At 37.7% G+C, this 14,164-nt stretch overlaps 1 protein-coding gene across 13 annotated transcripts in view; it reads right to left on the reverse strand.

Annotated features, from left to right (window-relative positions):
* LOC124405112 (broad-complex core protein isoforms 1/2/3/4/5) overlaps positions 1–14,164 on the reverse strand; it is a 69,685-nt gene that overhangs the window by 22,322 nt on the left and 33,199 nt on the right. For 5 of the 13 annotated variants that reach the window (XM_046879733.1, XM_046879735.1, XM_046879736.1 and 2 more), the window contains exon 6: positions 7,325–8,143. The exons of 6 other annotated variants lie outside the window; for them this stretch is intronic. In XM_046879733.1, coding sequence (XP_046735689.1) covers positions 7,377–8,143 — 767 coding nt within the window. In that variant the 3' untranslated portion in view covers positions 7,325–7,376. Of the gene's footprint in view, positions 1–1,438; positions 1,825–7,324; positions 8,144–14,164 lie in introns of those variants that run through there. 2 more of the 13 variants (XM_046879739.1, XM_046879737.1) reach the window with 1 other exon arrangement.

Below are 14,164 nucleotides of genomic sequence, written 5' to 3' on the forward strand. Positions count from 1 at the left end.
AATTCTGCGGTAAAAATTTTTCCACAAAAATCACGTAGCCCAAGCTTCTATAATTATAATATAAATATAAATGTTACGAATAATATAATTAACGCGTAGAGATTAATTTTAATCTATCGAATATATATGTATTTATATATTCGTATAATGCATACCTATACCGGTACATATAAAATCGTTATACGTTAATTATACACTAAACATCATCGTTTGTATTCGTTTCAGTCGTTTGTACTAGTTTCTCTTCGTTTTATATAGCATCGCTGCGCTTGATCGACGTCCTCGATTTATCACATCACAACTACAGTTACGTTATCATGTATATATAATGTGTGTGTAATATACATATTAATATATATATATCACTACATGCGCATACAGATGAAGTGCCTTTCGATCCAAATTCTTTTCTCATCACTCAAGTGCAAACGTCCCGACAAAAAAATAAATAATAATAGTAATAAAAATTTGAAACAAAAATAAAGAAATTTTTTTTTTTAAATACTCTCCGAATCAAACAAAATAGGGAAAATTCATATTTGATAGCGAAAACTTTTCTTCTTTACCGATTTATCTATAAAAATGTAATTTCAAATATTAATTGGTTGACTTGAAAAATTAACGACGGAGCCAGGAATCGAACGACGAAATTCACATTTCGATTTGTCTATAGTTTGAAACGAGAAAAGAAAAAAATTAAATAAAACAATGGCACACCGATGCACCTTAAATATTCCTAACCATAAATTAATCACTGCTATATAAAGGTGTAACTACGCGCTGCATAACTAAAGAACTTTGTATTAAAAAGAAAAAAAAAAAATTAAAAAATATGTAATTGATATGCATAATAATTACTATTTACACGCGTGGTAGAATAATAGTCCTTATTAGGTAAATAATTGAACTGTCGAGCAATCAGGAAACTCTGGTAAAACCCGGACCAAAAAATTGAAAGACGGGAGTAGAAAAAAAAACATTTGAAAAAAAAAACAACAACCAATAGGCAAAGAAAAAAAAAAAAAGGTCCCCTTAAACATCGTTCGACTCACTGTATTTAGCACAACGTGCAGCCTCTTCTCGTATTCTCTATTTTTACACGCCTCCTTCCTTTTCCATATTTATTTAATATACTATATTACATTACAATCACTTGTTTATATTTTTTGTTTTTTCTTTTTTCGTGTGTGTGTTCAACGCTTATCTAACAATAAGTATAGGTCTATGTGTATACATACAAGCGATCGATCATGGACAAACGATAATCACAAAATCTGCGACGTTCTTTAATTTTGGATTTTGTTTTCGTTTTTTTTTTTTTCATTGTTTTATATTAAATACGCATATAAATTTTTATTTAATATAAGTTTTTTTTTCTTTGAGGGGGGGGGCGGAAATTCGAAAATCGCGACGACGACGGCACTTGGGAAGTGTCTCGACGATCCCCGCAGCCTATATCGTTAGGTATAAAAATCTGTTATTGCCTCGAAAATGAACGCTCGTAAATTCCCCTGTGCTGATCGTTATCCCGTTCCCGTTCCCTTTCCCTTTCCCTTTCCCTTTCCCTTTCGGCGGCAACGCGTTGAAGTTCCTCCTCTTTGCGTTGCTGCTCGTTCTTGCTGTGCTGTCGATGATAGATGCTCTTGTGGTTCCTAAGGCTGTTCAGGCTCGAGTAGACTCTCTTGCAGATGTTGCATATCGGCTCCTTGCTCGGTCTCGTGTGAACGTTCTGTATGTGCCGCTTCAACCGTGTTAGCGAGGTGAGGTTTTTGTTGCATGGCTCGCATCGAAATTCATCGGTCACGCTGCTGCCGGCCAACAGACCTGGCGGCAGAACCAGACACATGGTTACTTTTTTTTTTTTTTTTTTTTTTACTTTTATTTTTTGGGTGGTTTTTTTTTTTGATTATTATTAAATTCGTTAATTTCGCTTCGTTCGATCGTTTGATTTTTGCGTTTACTTTATACTTCTTTTTCTTTATTTTATTTTTTTTTTTCTTTTCTTTTTGCTTTTTTTTGCGTCTACGTCTATACAATTGTTGCATTTAATTTTACATGAATTTTTTTCTTTTTCTTTTTCTCTATCTTTTTTTTTTGTCTATCCGGTTATCGCATTTACACGCACCACGCGGTAAATAGCAATAAATCCAATTGTTTCTTGACCGCGCGTTCAGGCTATTATTATGATCATTATTATTAACATTATTGTTGTTGCTGTAATTATTATTATTATTGTTATTATTATTACTATTATAGAACAAACACCACTTTCTACCACCTCCGTGCTTTGTGCAGATTAATTATTTTTAGTTCTCGACTTTTTTCGTTCGGCTCAATGTTTCGCCTTAAAGCAATTTCTTTTTTTTTCTGCATTATTATTTTTTGTGTGTTTTTTTTTTTTTTTTTTTAAATCTTGCAAACCTTTATACTGTGCCTCTTCGTTTTACGTTTATATAGTTATATCGTAAGCCATTCTCTTTTTTATTTCCTGTTTTGCCACCATCACCTCTGACAAACAAGCCGTCCCCACGATCAACTTTGTTGCTGTTCTTGTTGTGATTGTTGTTGTGATTATTATTATTATTATTATGATTATGATTATCATTAATGTATAGTAGATATATGCAGCTTTGTAAATAAATAAATATATATATATATATATATATATGTATATGCATATGTATAAATATACATATATACATGTATATATATGTATGTATGTATGTATATTGTAGTCGTAGAACCCGTTTCATGGTTTTCACCAGCACGCTTATGGCATTTTATATTAGATGTGCTTGCAGTGCACGATGCAAGATATACATGTTTGTGCATGTATAATAAGATTACAGCGGGACGAAGTGAAGCTTTTCGTTATGCACACCAACGATTTGCTATTGAAAATAGACAAAGGAAATCCAGTTGAAACAAATAGAAAAATAACCGGTTTCTAATTCGACGTAAGATCGTAAATATTTCGAGGAAAACGATTGAATTAACAGTAATAATAATAATAATGATAATAATAACAATAATAATAATCATAGTAATAACAATCAAACGGTAAAAAGCTCTGACATATTACGGCAGAAACTGATTATAGTAAAATTTTCAACTTGCGAATAAGGGTGAATATAGAAAAAACGTTATTGACCGATACTTTTTTCCAGCGTGTCGAAGTGTCTCTCGGTGCGATTTGAAAAGCGTTCCCTTCGCCGCAAGTACAAAAGTTTCAAAAGATACAGACTCAATACAATTGGTTTTGCTGATTTTTTTTTTTGATTTTATATATTATTATATATAGCGGATGTAGATATAGTAGAGTGCAAGCGATCCAAGAGTCCAGCGATTGATTCTGAGCGATGATGTTAGTGGTTTGTTCAGTTCACCAGATGGGTTCGAATATACATATATATATATATATATACTTTATAAATATATTATATATATATGTATGTGCGTATAGTAGAGATGTATAATATGAGTATTTACAGCAAGGTATAACGATATAATACTAATTAAGTAGTGCGTAGAAGTAGATACCATATATTACGATATATATATATATATATATATATAGATAGATATGATAGGTGATGTAGTATGTATGTATGTATATATATATATATATATATATATATATATGTATGCTAAGATACATCGTAATATATAATATTATATACAGGGTATATACGTATATGGATAGATACATGTACGCATTTATGTATGCATGTGGATGAGTATATTTACAGATGAGATAGATATAGATCAATGATTTTGATGCGATGAAACTGGATTTGTTGAGATTCTATTTATTCATACGGATGTACACACAGAATTATATCATTCATCGCGATGATAAACGTTGAAGGAACAACGCTGCGGATAAATAATTACACACAATTACATTCCTTCCCACCCCAGTAAACGTATTATATTAAAATTACGCACGTCACGCGCCGTATCGTGTGCAGGATTCGTCGTCTCGAGGAATAAAAAAGAAAAAAGAAAAATAAATAAAAAAAAAATAAAAAAAAAAACCGCGGGTGCATCAAAGTACTTATCAATGACGCAAATGACGGCGCGCAAATCGCTTTGCCGAAATGAAAAATTTTCATTATTATTAAAACCATTATGGTGATTTCATCGTAAGTATATTTATTGCAGTATTCTTTCGTTGGTATATATATATATATATATATGTATATATATATATATATGTATATATATATATATGTATATATATATATATATATGTATATATATATATATATGTATATATATATATATCTTTTCCTCCATCGTGTAAATTATTTGTATATATATAATAATATATACTATAATTATTATGCAATATTATGCAAGTATCATAATTTGATTACAAGTATTTTTCACGTAGGCATATATTTACGTAACGTATGTATACACAACTTATCGTAATACATTATATGTTTGTCGTTTTTCAATTTGTCATTTGATTTTTCGCATTCCCTAAGCTGTCTTCAAGGTCTAAATATATAGACGAATTAATTAAGAGGTAATTACGCCTATTTAAGAGATTATTGGAATATTTTAAACAGATCAGACACGATAAGAATCGAATTATTATTCAAAGGTACTATTTTTATACAGCGCACAAGATCATCGGGAGCAACATTCCATCGATAATCGTCACACGATTTGATACCCACGTTATTAGTTACAAATCGATCTCGGTAGAGTTTTTATCCTCTATATTCACTTTTTTAAAATCTCTATCTTTACATCTTTTTCTACCCTCGCGCGATACGAAAAATCGAGTTATTTAATTACAAACTTTTGGCGAACCAATTAATTTTTTTTCTCAAAGATTTAATTCCTTCGCACAGTTCTCAAATATGTTTCCCGTTGCAGATACCTTAGAATTTCGCAATCTGTATAAAGTTTGTAAAATGAGATCGTGGACTTGTTCGTTTCTTTTTTCTTCGATTTATCCATACCGCGCGTGATTCATCTCGCGAAAATGAGAACTGCAGTTTAAACTAAACATTTTCAATATCATCAAACTTCCATAGGAATTATACGTTGTTCTACAATAAAGATCGACGAAGAACCCGATGTAACACGCATACGTGTCGTGTAAGATTAATTGCGAGTTTAGTTAAAGCGTGGATAAAATCGTTTTCTATATCATCTACATATTACAACTGTACATCATATCTCTTACAATGGCACAGGACAATATCAAAGTAACCGACTATACATTAGGTATATTATACATATTAATATACAAAATTAAGACAAGGTATTTCCCCCATGTATACATTGTACAAGATAAAGTATCAGCAATGAACAATCGTTCCACTAACAAAATTGATAGTTCAAAGTGAGAGTTGAGAATTCGGTAATACTTTCCTCGTAAATAAATAAAATCATTAAAATAGGGAGTGAAAAAAGAAAAGAAGAGTCTTGGGGTGGAAATGAAACGGTATTCGAGGAATCGCGTCGTCTAGAATCTAGAAGAAATCGAGCCCCGAGATCTGCGCCTGTTGCATCTGTTTCACCGAGGTAGAATTACAAGCAGCTGCGAGTCTTTTGCCACCGTGATAATTACAGGTGTGAACAACGAGGCTGTTCTTTGTTCTATAAACCTTGTTGCATATCGTGCACCTGAATTCCTCGCTCTGTGCGCAGTGCAAATCCTGAATATGTCTTTTGAGGGTGATTTTATTCCGCAGCCACTTGCCGCAGTGGGTGCAGGGCAAGCCCTGCATGGACTCGGTGTTCGCGTTCCTGAACTCCGGGGGTATGTTGGCGAACCAATCGGAGGGTGCGGATTCCGGAAGTAGATTCACGTCGAAGGGTATCAAAGCGTCGAAGGAGGGCGGCGGGGGCGGGGGCGGAGGAAAGCCGAGAGCCGCGGTGTCTAAGAACGCCTCGGAATCGGTCGGAGGGCCGGAACGCGAGGAAGAAGCGCCGACGTAGCCCACGACGCCGGAAACGGAACCGGAAGTCCCGAAAACGGTACCGCAACAGTTACCCGAATCGGGAACGACTCTTCGCCGATTTATCACAGGGAATATTTCCAACTTTGGTTTCACTTGCGATCCTCTTCCGAGATGATCAGTCGAGGAATCGCCGAGTATCGGCTGATGGATCTCGAGCTGATTCTGAGAAGTCATCACCTCGCACTCTACAATCGCCACCGGCAAGAATGACGAAACCGGCGCGATCGTCATCCCCATCATCATCATCATCATCATCATCATCATCATCATCATTACAATAACCATCATCATCATCATCATCATCACCACCACCCAGAACAGAGAAAATAAATGCCTTCGTTAGTCCATGGCGCCGTTTATCAATGCCTTATCGACTTTAAAATGGAAAAGTAATTCCAACGGTCGAAAACAAAAATAATACGGTGAGAGATAAAAATAAAAATAAATAAAAATGAAAAAGCGGACGGCAAATTATTTTCAACTTAGAAATATATCGTTATTTTATATACGCATGGTAATATGTGTATATATGTATATATGTATATATTAGTATGAATTTTGCGTAAGAACTTTGTTCAACATTTATTTTCTCAATTTCTGTATGGTGTACGGATATAAGATCTGCAATATAATATTCTCCTCTCACCTCGGCACTGTTTTTCAGAGATCGTGTAATAAAAGTATGACGCTACATACGCGTTAATACTGTGATCATGGTCTTATGAAGAAAAAAAAAATATATCGATAAAAATAAATCTCTTCTGTAGATTGGAAAAAAGAACCTTTCTAATAAATACCTATACAATCAGAAAAACGATAAATTGCACAATCCTTAAATCGGAATGGGAAAAAACAAACTGAGTAAAGTGTTTTACAGATACATATACTGTGTATAAAGCGCCAAGCCTCCCACTTTTCATTCAAAAGTTGTGCCCGTGTGTGAAGAGCGTTGAAACACATGATCGGGGGTCTGGTGAACGGAAAATATACTCCGGAGATTTATCAATGGAAAGTCGGGGGAAGAGGAGGAGGGGGAGGATGGGGGAGGATGGGGGGTCAACGAACGTCCTTGTACACGAGGTACGTAGGTAAAAGTTTGCCCGATAACAGCTGCCGGCTCGAATCGTTCTTGATAATTGCCTCGAGATATAATAAGGATGCGAGAGAAGGTGGTTGGTTAGGTATCTGGTATATACATACATATAAGAAAAATGCTAGTTCGTTCGATACTAACGAGATATTTATTATTATCCTTGAGATGAATCGGATGACGAAAAAGAAGATACGAATAAGATGATATCGCGGTGGGACGTTGGTTGATAAGAAATAAGAAGCGAGGAAAGATTCAAGAGTATAATAATCTCGTCGAGATTCTTTGACGAATAAGGATCGTCAGTACGACATTTCGCAGTGAACCGAATCCTGAATATCCTTGCGTTCGCGTTTCGCGTGATACTGTGACTTGTGACTAACAAGACTATTCCTAGATTTGTAACTCCTGCCGCACTGATCGCAGGCCAACGATTGAGGCACGTAAAAATGTGTATCGGCGAGATGCCTCTGCAGAGACCAAGCGCGTGAAAATGTTTTTTGACAAAACGTGCAGTAAGTAGCAGCACCGACGGGTCGACCGTTAGAAATAACGTCAGACTCGATCGTCAGAGGCCTTCGTCTGATCTCGTGAAGACTAGGAAGCGGTTGAACGGATTGCAGATCGTTTCGATTATGAGGGAAGCTCGTTACCGCCGCGTTTCCGTTCCGTTCCGATTCCGGATGTCCGGGATCCCCGAGATTTCCGGTTTCGCGACCTCCGTCGTCCTGCCGAAGTAAAAGGCAGGACTCGAGGTCCTCGACGGTCTCGATTTTCGGCGATATCGGTTCGGTCTTAAATACGATTTGCATCCGATCGTCGATGTCCGCGTCTAGCAGATCGATCATCGGAAATTGATCGGGCGTCGATGACCCCCCGCGGTTTTCGCCGAGATGTTGACAACTATTTTCCACCCGCACGGGGCTACGCGGACCGGAAACTTCGATCGCCTCCCCGTCCACCGACTTCCGCAGTTGCTGCTGCCGAGCATCGTTCTTGCAGCCGGTTGCGATCGTTCCACCACCCCCGGCGGACTGCCAACCCCCGTCCTCCTCAGCGACCTCCCGGTCTGCAACCAAAGAGGAGGGGGCTGAGTCCTACTGATCCGCAAAAAAAGAAAAGAAAAGAGAGAGAAAAAAAACGAACAACATACAACACAAAACGAGACGTAAATAATATAAAACCGGGTCAACGCATAATTATTGACGACCAAGTCCCACTTCCGCAACTTATTTTTTCTTTTACACGAACAATTCCTCGCCTTCGTATTCCTCTTTAATTACTCTGAAGCCTCCGTAAGCTTTTTATCCGACGCATAATAATTTTCGCCCTTCACGGGCCACGTTTTATACACTACATATGTGTGATGGGAATAGCGTGAATTCAAATTACGTATAAACAGCATTAGATTACAGTTAATTTGCAGAAAACTATGAAGAGAAATCAGTTTACACTGTTTTAAATTCTCCCTCATTCAAGAACGGTATAAATATACGTATTATACGTATATAAGAAAAGTTGGAAGAAATATTTTTCACACGTTATAGCGAAATAATGTGCGATTTGACAAGCTCGATTCTTTTCCCCGCGTCTCTTTTTATCTTAAGTGTTATTTCTTAAAAACTTATACATAAAGCAACACTTTCCGCGATTTCGATGATAAAAATGCCAAAAAGGGATGCAAAAAGGAGGTCGACTTTAGTTTTTCGCGCCCCGTGTCAGCTGTGCGTATCGTCGAATTTCCGGCGTTTTGTACAACGAAATAAAACCGCAGGATTGGTCAAGTTTTCAGATAAAATTATAGGTACACGGTGAAAGTATACGTAGATAGTAGAAAAAACCAGATTTCTAGAGGTATAGACGTAGGCTCGACTTCGTATATTCGCGTCACAGGAAATAGCACCCTCTACTTACATCTATTGAATACATAATATATATACATACATACATACAAATGCATATATATATATATGTAATTCCGAAGTCTGAGAGAAACTTAGTTTATACTATACAGTTTCTACATGCCGGTTTATACCTTATGGCTTATACCCTTCACGCATCACCGGAGTTACTTTCGACTTTGATATTTTCCGGGTGTAGTCAAGAGGGATGGAGAGAGGGTGGGAGAAAGAGGGGGAGGCCGTACAGGTTCAAAGATGTACGAAGTCAGGGGAAACCCAAAAGAGAGCCATAGCGCAAGTTTGAGAGCATGGCCAAAAGGCAGGAGAACATAGAAACGGCGAGAAAGAAGGAGAGGTAAAGAGAGGGAGAAAGTTGGCGCGAGTATTAGAGGAGAAGGTGAAAAAGGGAGGAGTAGAAGTTAGAGGAGTATAGTGGAGGGAGGAAGAGGAGGAAGGCGTCTACTACACTCATAAAAGGTTGTATAACGTTGGCAGATGGGATGTCAATACAGAGTGTAGAGTAGAATAGATAAGAGGAAAGGAGAGGAGAAGAGAAGAGAGGAGAGGAGAGGAGAGGAGAGGAGAGAAGCAGCCGGGGTAAACGCGCGTTATGCGCGAGGCCCCGTTCTTTGCGGATTTTACCCGGCGGGTTACCTAGGCAACGCCTGCGTGATAAGCCACCCTTCCTCCTTCAACCCCTCCCCCACCCCCGTGCCGTGCAGGAGTATAAGAGAGAGAGAGAGAGAGAAAGAGAGAGAGAGAGAGAGAAAGAGAGTAGAGAGGAAAAGGAAGAAAGATGCGGGAAGAAGGTTTACCGGGGATGAAAAGGGGTCCAGGTCGCCTAGGATGCGTATTATTCTTAATAACCCCCTGCGCGATGGCAAAGGCGTGGCGAGGGGAGGCGAGGGGAGGCGAGAGGCTCCCTGTTATGACTGATGTCGACTCTCTAAGCGCGACTGAGTTCGCGGTGCAGATCGATACTACCTACAACATAGCTGCGAGAATGGGAGAAGGCGAAGGGAAAAATACGAGTGGCTGCCGGATTGGTTACGACAGTCTTAAAATCCCCCACCCCCACGATCCCTCTGCATCATCATCCTCCCGAAGCTACGCCAGCCCCACCAAAACGGACGAAGGACCCCCCCCCCCCCCCCCCCCCCCCCCCCGCCCCACCATCCCTCGGTTTGATAGGATAGTTACATGTTTTACTGGAGATGTTAATAAACTTCCCTATTTTATGTTCGAGATTAGAGACGCGCGGTGTAGGTAGGTATATACATAAGTGTGCGCGAGTGCGTGTGTGTATATACACGCACGCACATTATACGTATGTATAGGTAAGTACCCTGCACCCCCGAAAATCTTCCGCCAACTGTCGCCGGATTCGAGCTCGTTATACGACTATATAGTGTATACATATATATGTATACGTAATACATATGTATAACCTACTAAGTCATACATATATGTATACATACCTATATGGGATAAAGAAGGCGCACATAAAGTTCGCGCATTTTATATCCTCTTCGCGTGAAAATTACCGAATCGGTTCGTAATATCGCATCGCTTCGCTTCAATGTTGGTATAGGTATAATAAAAAAAACGCGGCGAATCACTCGTGTTTTATAGTTTCATTAACGATGTTTAATTTCAAGTTATTTTATTTTTTTTTTTTCCTTAATTTCTCAAATTTTCAAACCTTTTTTATTTTTCTCTATTCTTTTATTTTTTTTTTACATGATCCTAATCAATAATTTTCTCAACCAGCACGACAAACAAATCCAACTTTGAGTTTAACTTCCGCATCGGCACCCTGAGCCCGATCGATTCATTCTTCTACATACCAACCCAAATCACGTGTAATATGTAATTATAAGTAAAAATCAAACTTTGATTCAATAATTAATTGTTCTGAATCCCGAATCGTGCGTAACGCGTTGAACCGTGTAAATTAGACGAGTTTATCCCAAGACGACTAGAAGGAGCCGGAGGGTTAACCCTTCCAATTCTCGAAGGAAGAGGGTCACTCCCGGTCACAGTGAGGAAGGTCCTGCACGGACAGGGCATATGTATATAGGTATACATACCCACACCCTTAAGGATGGGTGTATACGTATAGTGTAAGGCACGGAGTGCGGAAAACGCTTGGCACGTCTGACCTCGTTCCTACAACCGCCTCGCGGATTAGCCACGCGTTTTCACTCTTCCGACGTAGCCGAAGGCGGCGATCTACGAGAAGGGCACCCTGGAAGGGAAAAGGGGTGGAAGGAAAAGAACGGGAGGTTCGACAGGTGTGCGGGAGCGGTGAAATCACGCGTTTTTTTTCAAAATTTGAAATTTGAAAATCAATTTTTTTACACAATTCGATTCGCATGATTGTAAACGTTTCGTTTTCTTTCTTCTTTATTCTCTCTCTTTTTTTCTTTTCACCATTTTAATAAAATTTTAGAAACATGTTCAAGTGTAATAATCGCATCGTTATTGTAACTAAAGAGAAACAACAATTGTTCGATGATATCAATATCCAGGGTTACAATTATTTTATACGCGTCAATGCAATAATACATATTTAATACAGTATATATAATATATACAATATATATATAGGTATATGAATTCGGTTGAAGGCAGTAAAAAATCGCCTGAAATTTCTTCATAAGATATAAATATGTATAGAGATATATACCTATATGTATTATCTATATATTACATAAATATTAAGGATTTAATTTTTATTTATCGTTTTTTTCGTCTTCTTTTCTTCTCTTCGACGGCGAGAGCAAGTTTTTGATATTCTCACTAAAACGGGGCAATTACTTTGGCAACTGTTTCCATTTTACGCTGGATTCGAAGGGATCGCTTTCATATCGTCGCTTCGGAAGCGAACGGTTGATAGGCTATAACGGCCTCCGTAGGTTATAAGGCTTTAACAATATAGCCGCGCGTGAGATCCGATTAACGGCGCGTAAAAGGGCATAACAACTTTCACATTTTATATTACAGCAGAATGCTGTATACATATATATATATATATATACACACATCATACACGCCTCCCTATAAAAGAAATTAAATACAACCGAAGGTTCTTCCTTATTGCGAGTAAGGTCGGAATAACCTGCGCGCATTTAAAGACGTCGATAACGCGTATAATTCAACCCCCACAAACACAAACTTTCAACGTATAAACGAGTTCCTCTTGATTCAGAAAGAAATTCACTGATATCGAATATTTTTCAGCGTCTAGCAATATTTCGAATTAAAATTGCAACGAGAAGATGAAAGAAAAAAATTATACAGTCCTTAGCTTTCGCCAATTTCCAGAACAAAGATAAGTGAGAAGAATTTACAACGGCACGCAAAAAAAGGGGGGTAAAAATTTTCCAAATTTTCCGCGTTCCCAAGGAGAAAAAAAAAAAAAAAAAAAAAAAAAAAAAAAAAAAATCGTGCACCGTCTGAATAAAAAATCAGCGGCAAAAAATCGCGGGAAAAGTAAAAGGTGAAGATAATATTTGACATCTGCATAGTGCCGCCAGCTGGTGGAGAGCGTGCAGAATATGTAACGTGTCGGAATTACCGACGACTTGCCAACCGAAGAAAATGCAACGATCGCAACAAGAGCTGGCGGAGTAAAGTTCAATGGCGTCCCAAGTTGTGGCCAATTTCAATCAAAGTTTATCGACACGGTAACGCGATGATTCGATCGTCGAATCGCGACTTTGTATAAGCGAGTAGCTGCCCGAACAATCGCGGTGTATGTTTAAACGGTTTAAAGTGATAGAATAAAAAGCTGTTAAAAGTGTTAGCTCGGTGCAATTTAATCGGAACTTGCACACACCTAATACGCATCGAATTTACAATTTGTGCGCAGTTTTTTCGAGGTCACTCCAAGTTCATCATCGATAATAGCACAGTCAGTCAATCAGTCGAGGCGACCAGACGCGGGGAGGGAAAGAAACCAACGCAAACTAGAAACCAAACGGAGAAAAAGAGAAAGGGAGGGAGGGAGATAGAGGGAGAGAGAGAGAAAGAGAGAAGGAAAGAGAGAGAGAGAGAAATACGGCAACGATAAGTAGGTATAAAGGAGTTTAAACATACACGCGCCTGTTCTCTCCGTACAAAATTTATAATATAATTGTGTCACATTTCATACATTCGTAATAAAGATGAAAGAAATTAATTCACACTCTCCGGTCCAACCTCAGTGAATACGTAATAATTTACGTCTTCACTTCCTCAGTAGTACGAGAATGATGTATAATGTATGCAATTGTTATAGTTTCGATGGGTATTGAACCCCCCCCCCCTTCACGGCTGATATCGTCAATTTCAACTCTGTCGGTAAGGTTGAAAACTTACAGCGAACCTGAGATTTTTTCTCCCTCAATATATCTCGATGCTACAAACTAGAGAATTGCGGAATTTCAGATACTAGTTACATGTTCCTGAAAGTTTTTTCTTTGTTTTTCGTTTTTTGCGAAATATACAGTTAAATTATAGTCAGGTTAAAATGAGAAATTGGAAATATATATTAAGAACGTTGATCTTAATTATATTTGAAAGCAAAATGAAAATCGAAGTGTACGTTCGATTTCATTTTTATAATTATACAAAATCAGGTTTACTCGACGAAGTGAATGAAAAATAAAAAAAAATAAAAAACACACACACACACACACACACACAGAACACGAGACTTCCCTTTTTTCTCTCTCTTCTTCTGCAATCATAGCACATTGTTTCACGAAATTGTATTATTTTGTCACGTATGAATAAACGTTGTACATACTTATACTCTTGGTCGTTTAAGAAAATTCAAATTATTTCGATATCGAAAGAGTTATACTGTACGTATAAGTATGTGAGTGCATAGATGTATACACATATTGCGGTCAGCTCCACTTACAATTAATTACATACCTACATATTACATACATGATTGAAACAATCGCTTACAGTTTGCTTTGAAAGTGTAAATACTTTGTGTGGTGTGTGTGTGTGTGTGTGTGTAATAACGCAGACAATATACCTACACATAATAAACTATAACGAGATAACGAGCGTTCCCAGACTTCGAGAACCGATTGATAATACCTCAAAGGGGTGACATTCTTACGTAACGCGAAACTATTGCAATCGGTTTTGCATGCATGCATATACATATACAGCATTACAAAGTTGCCTGA

This window comes from Diprion similis, chromosome 4 (assembly GCF_021155765.1).
Source record: "Diprion similis isolate iyDipSimi1 chromosome 4, iyDipSimi1.1, whole genome shotgun sequence".
Classification (NCBI taxonomy): Eukaryota; Metazoa; Arthropoda; class Insecta; order Hymenoptera; family Diprionidae; genus Diprion; species Diprion similis.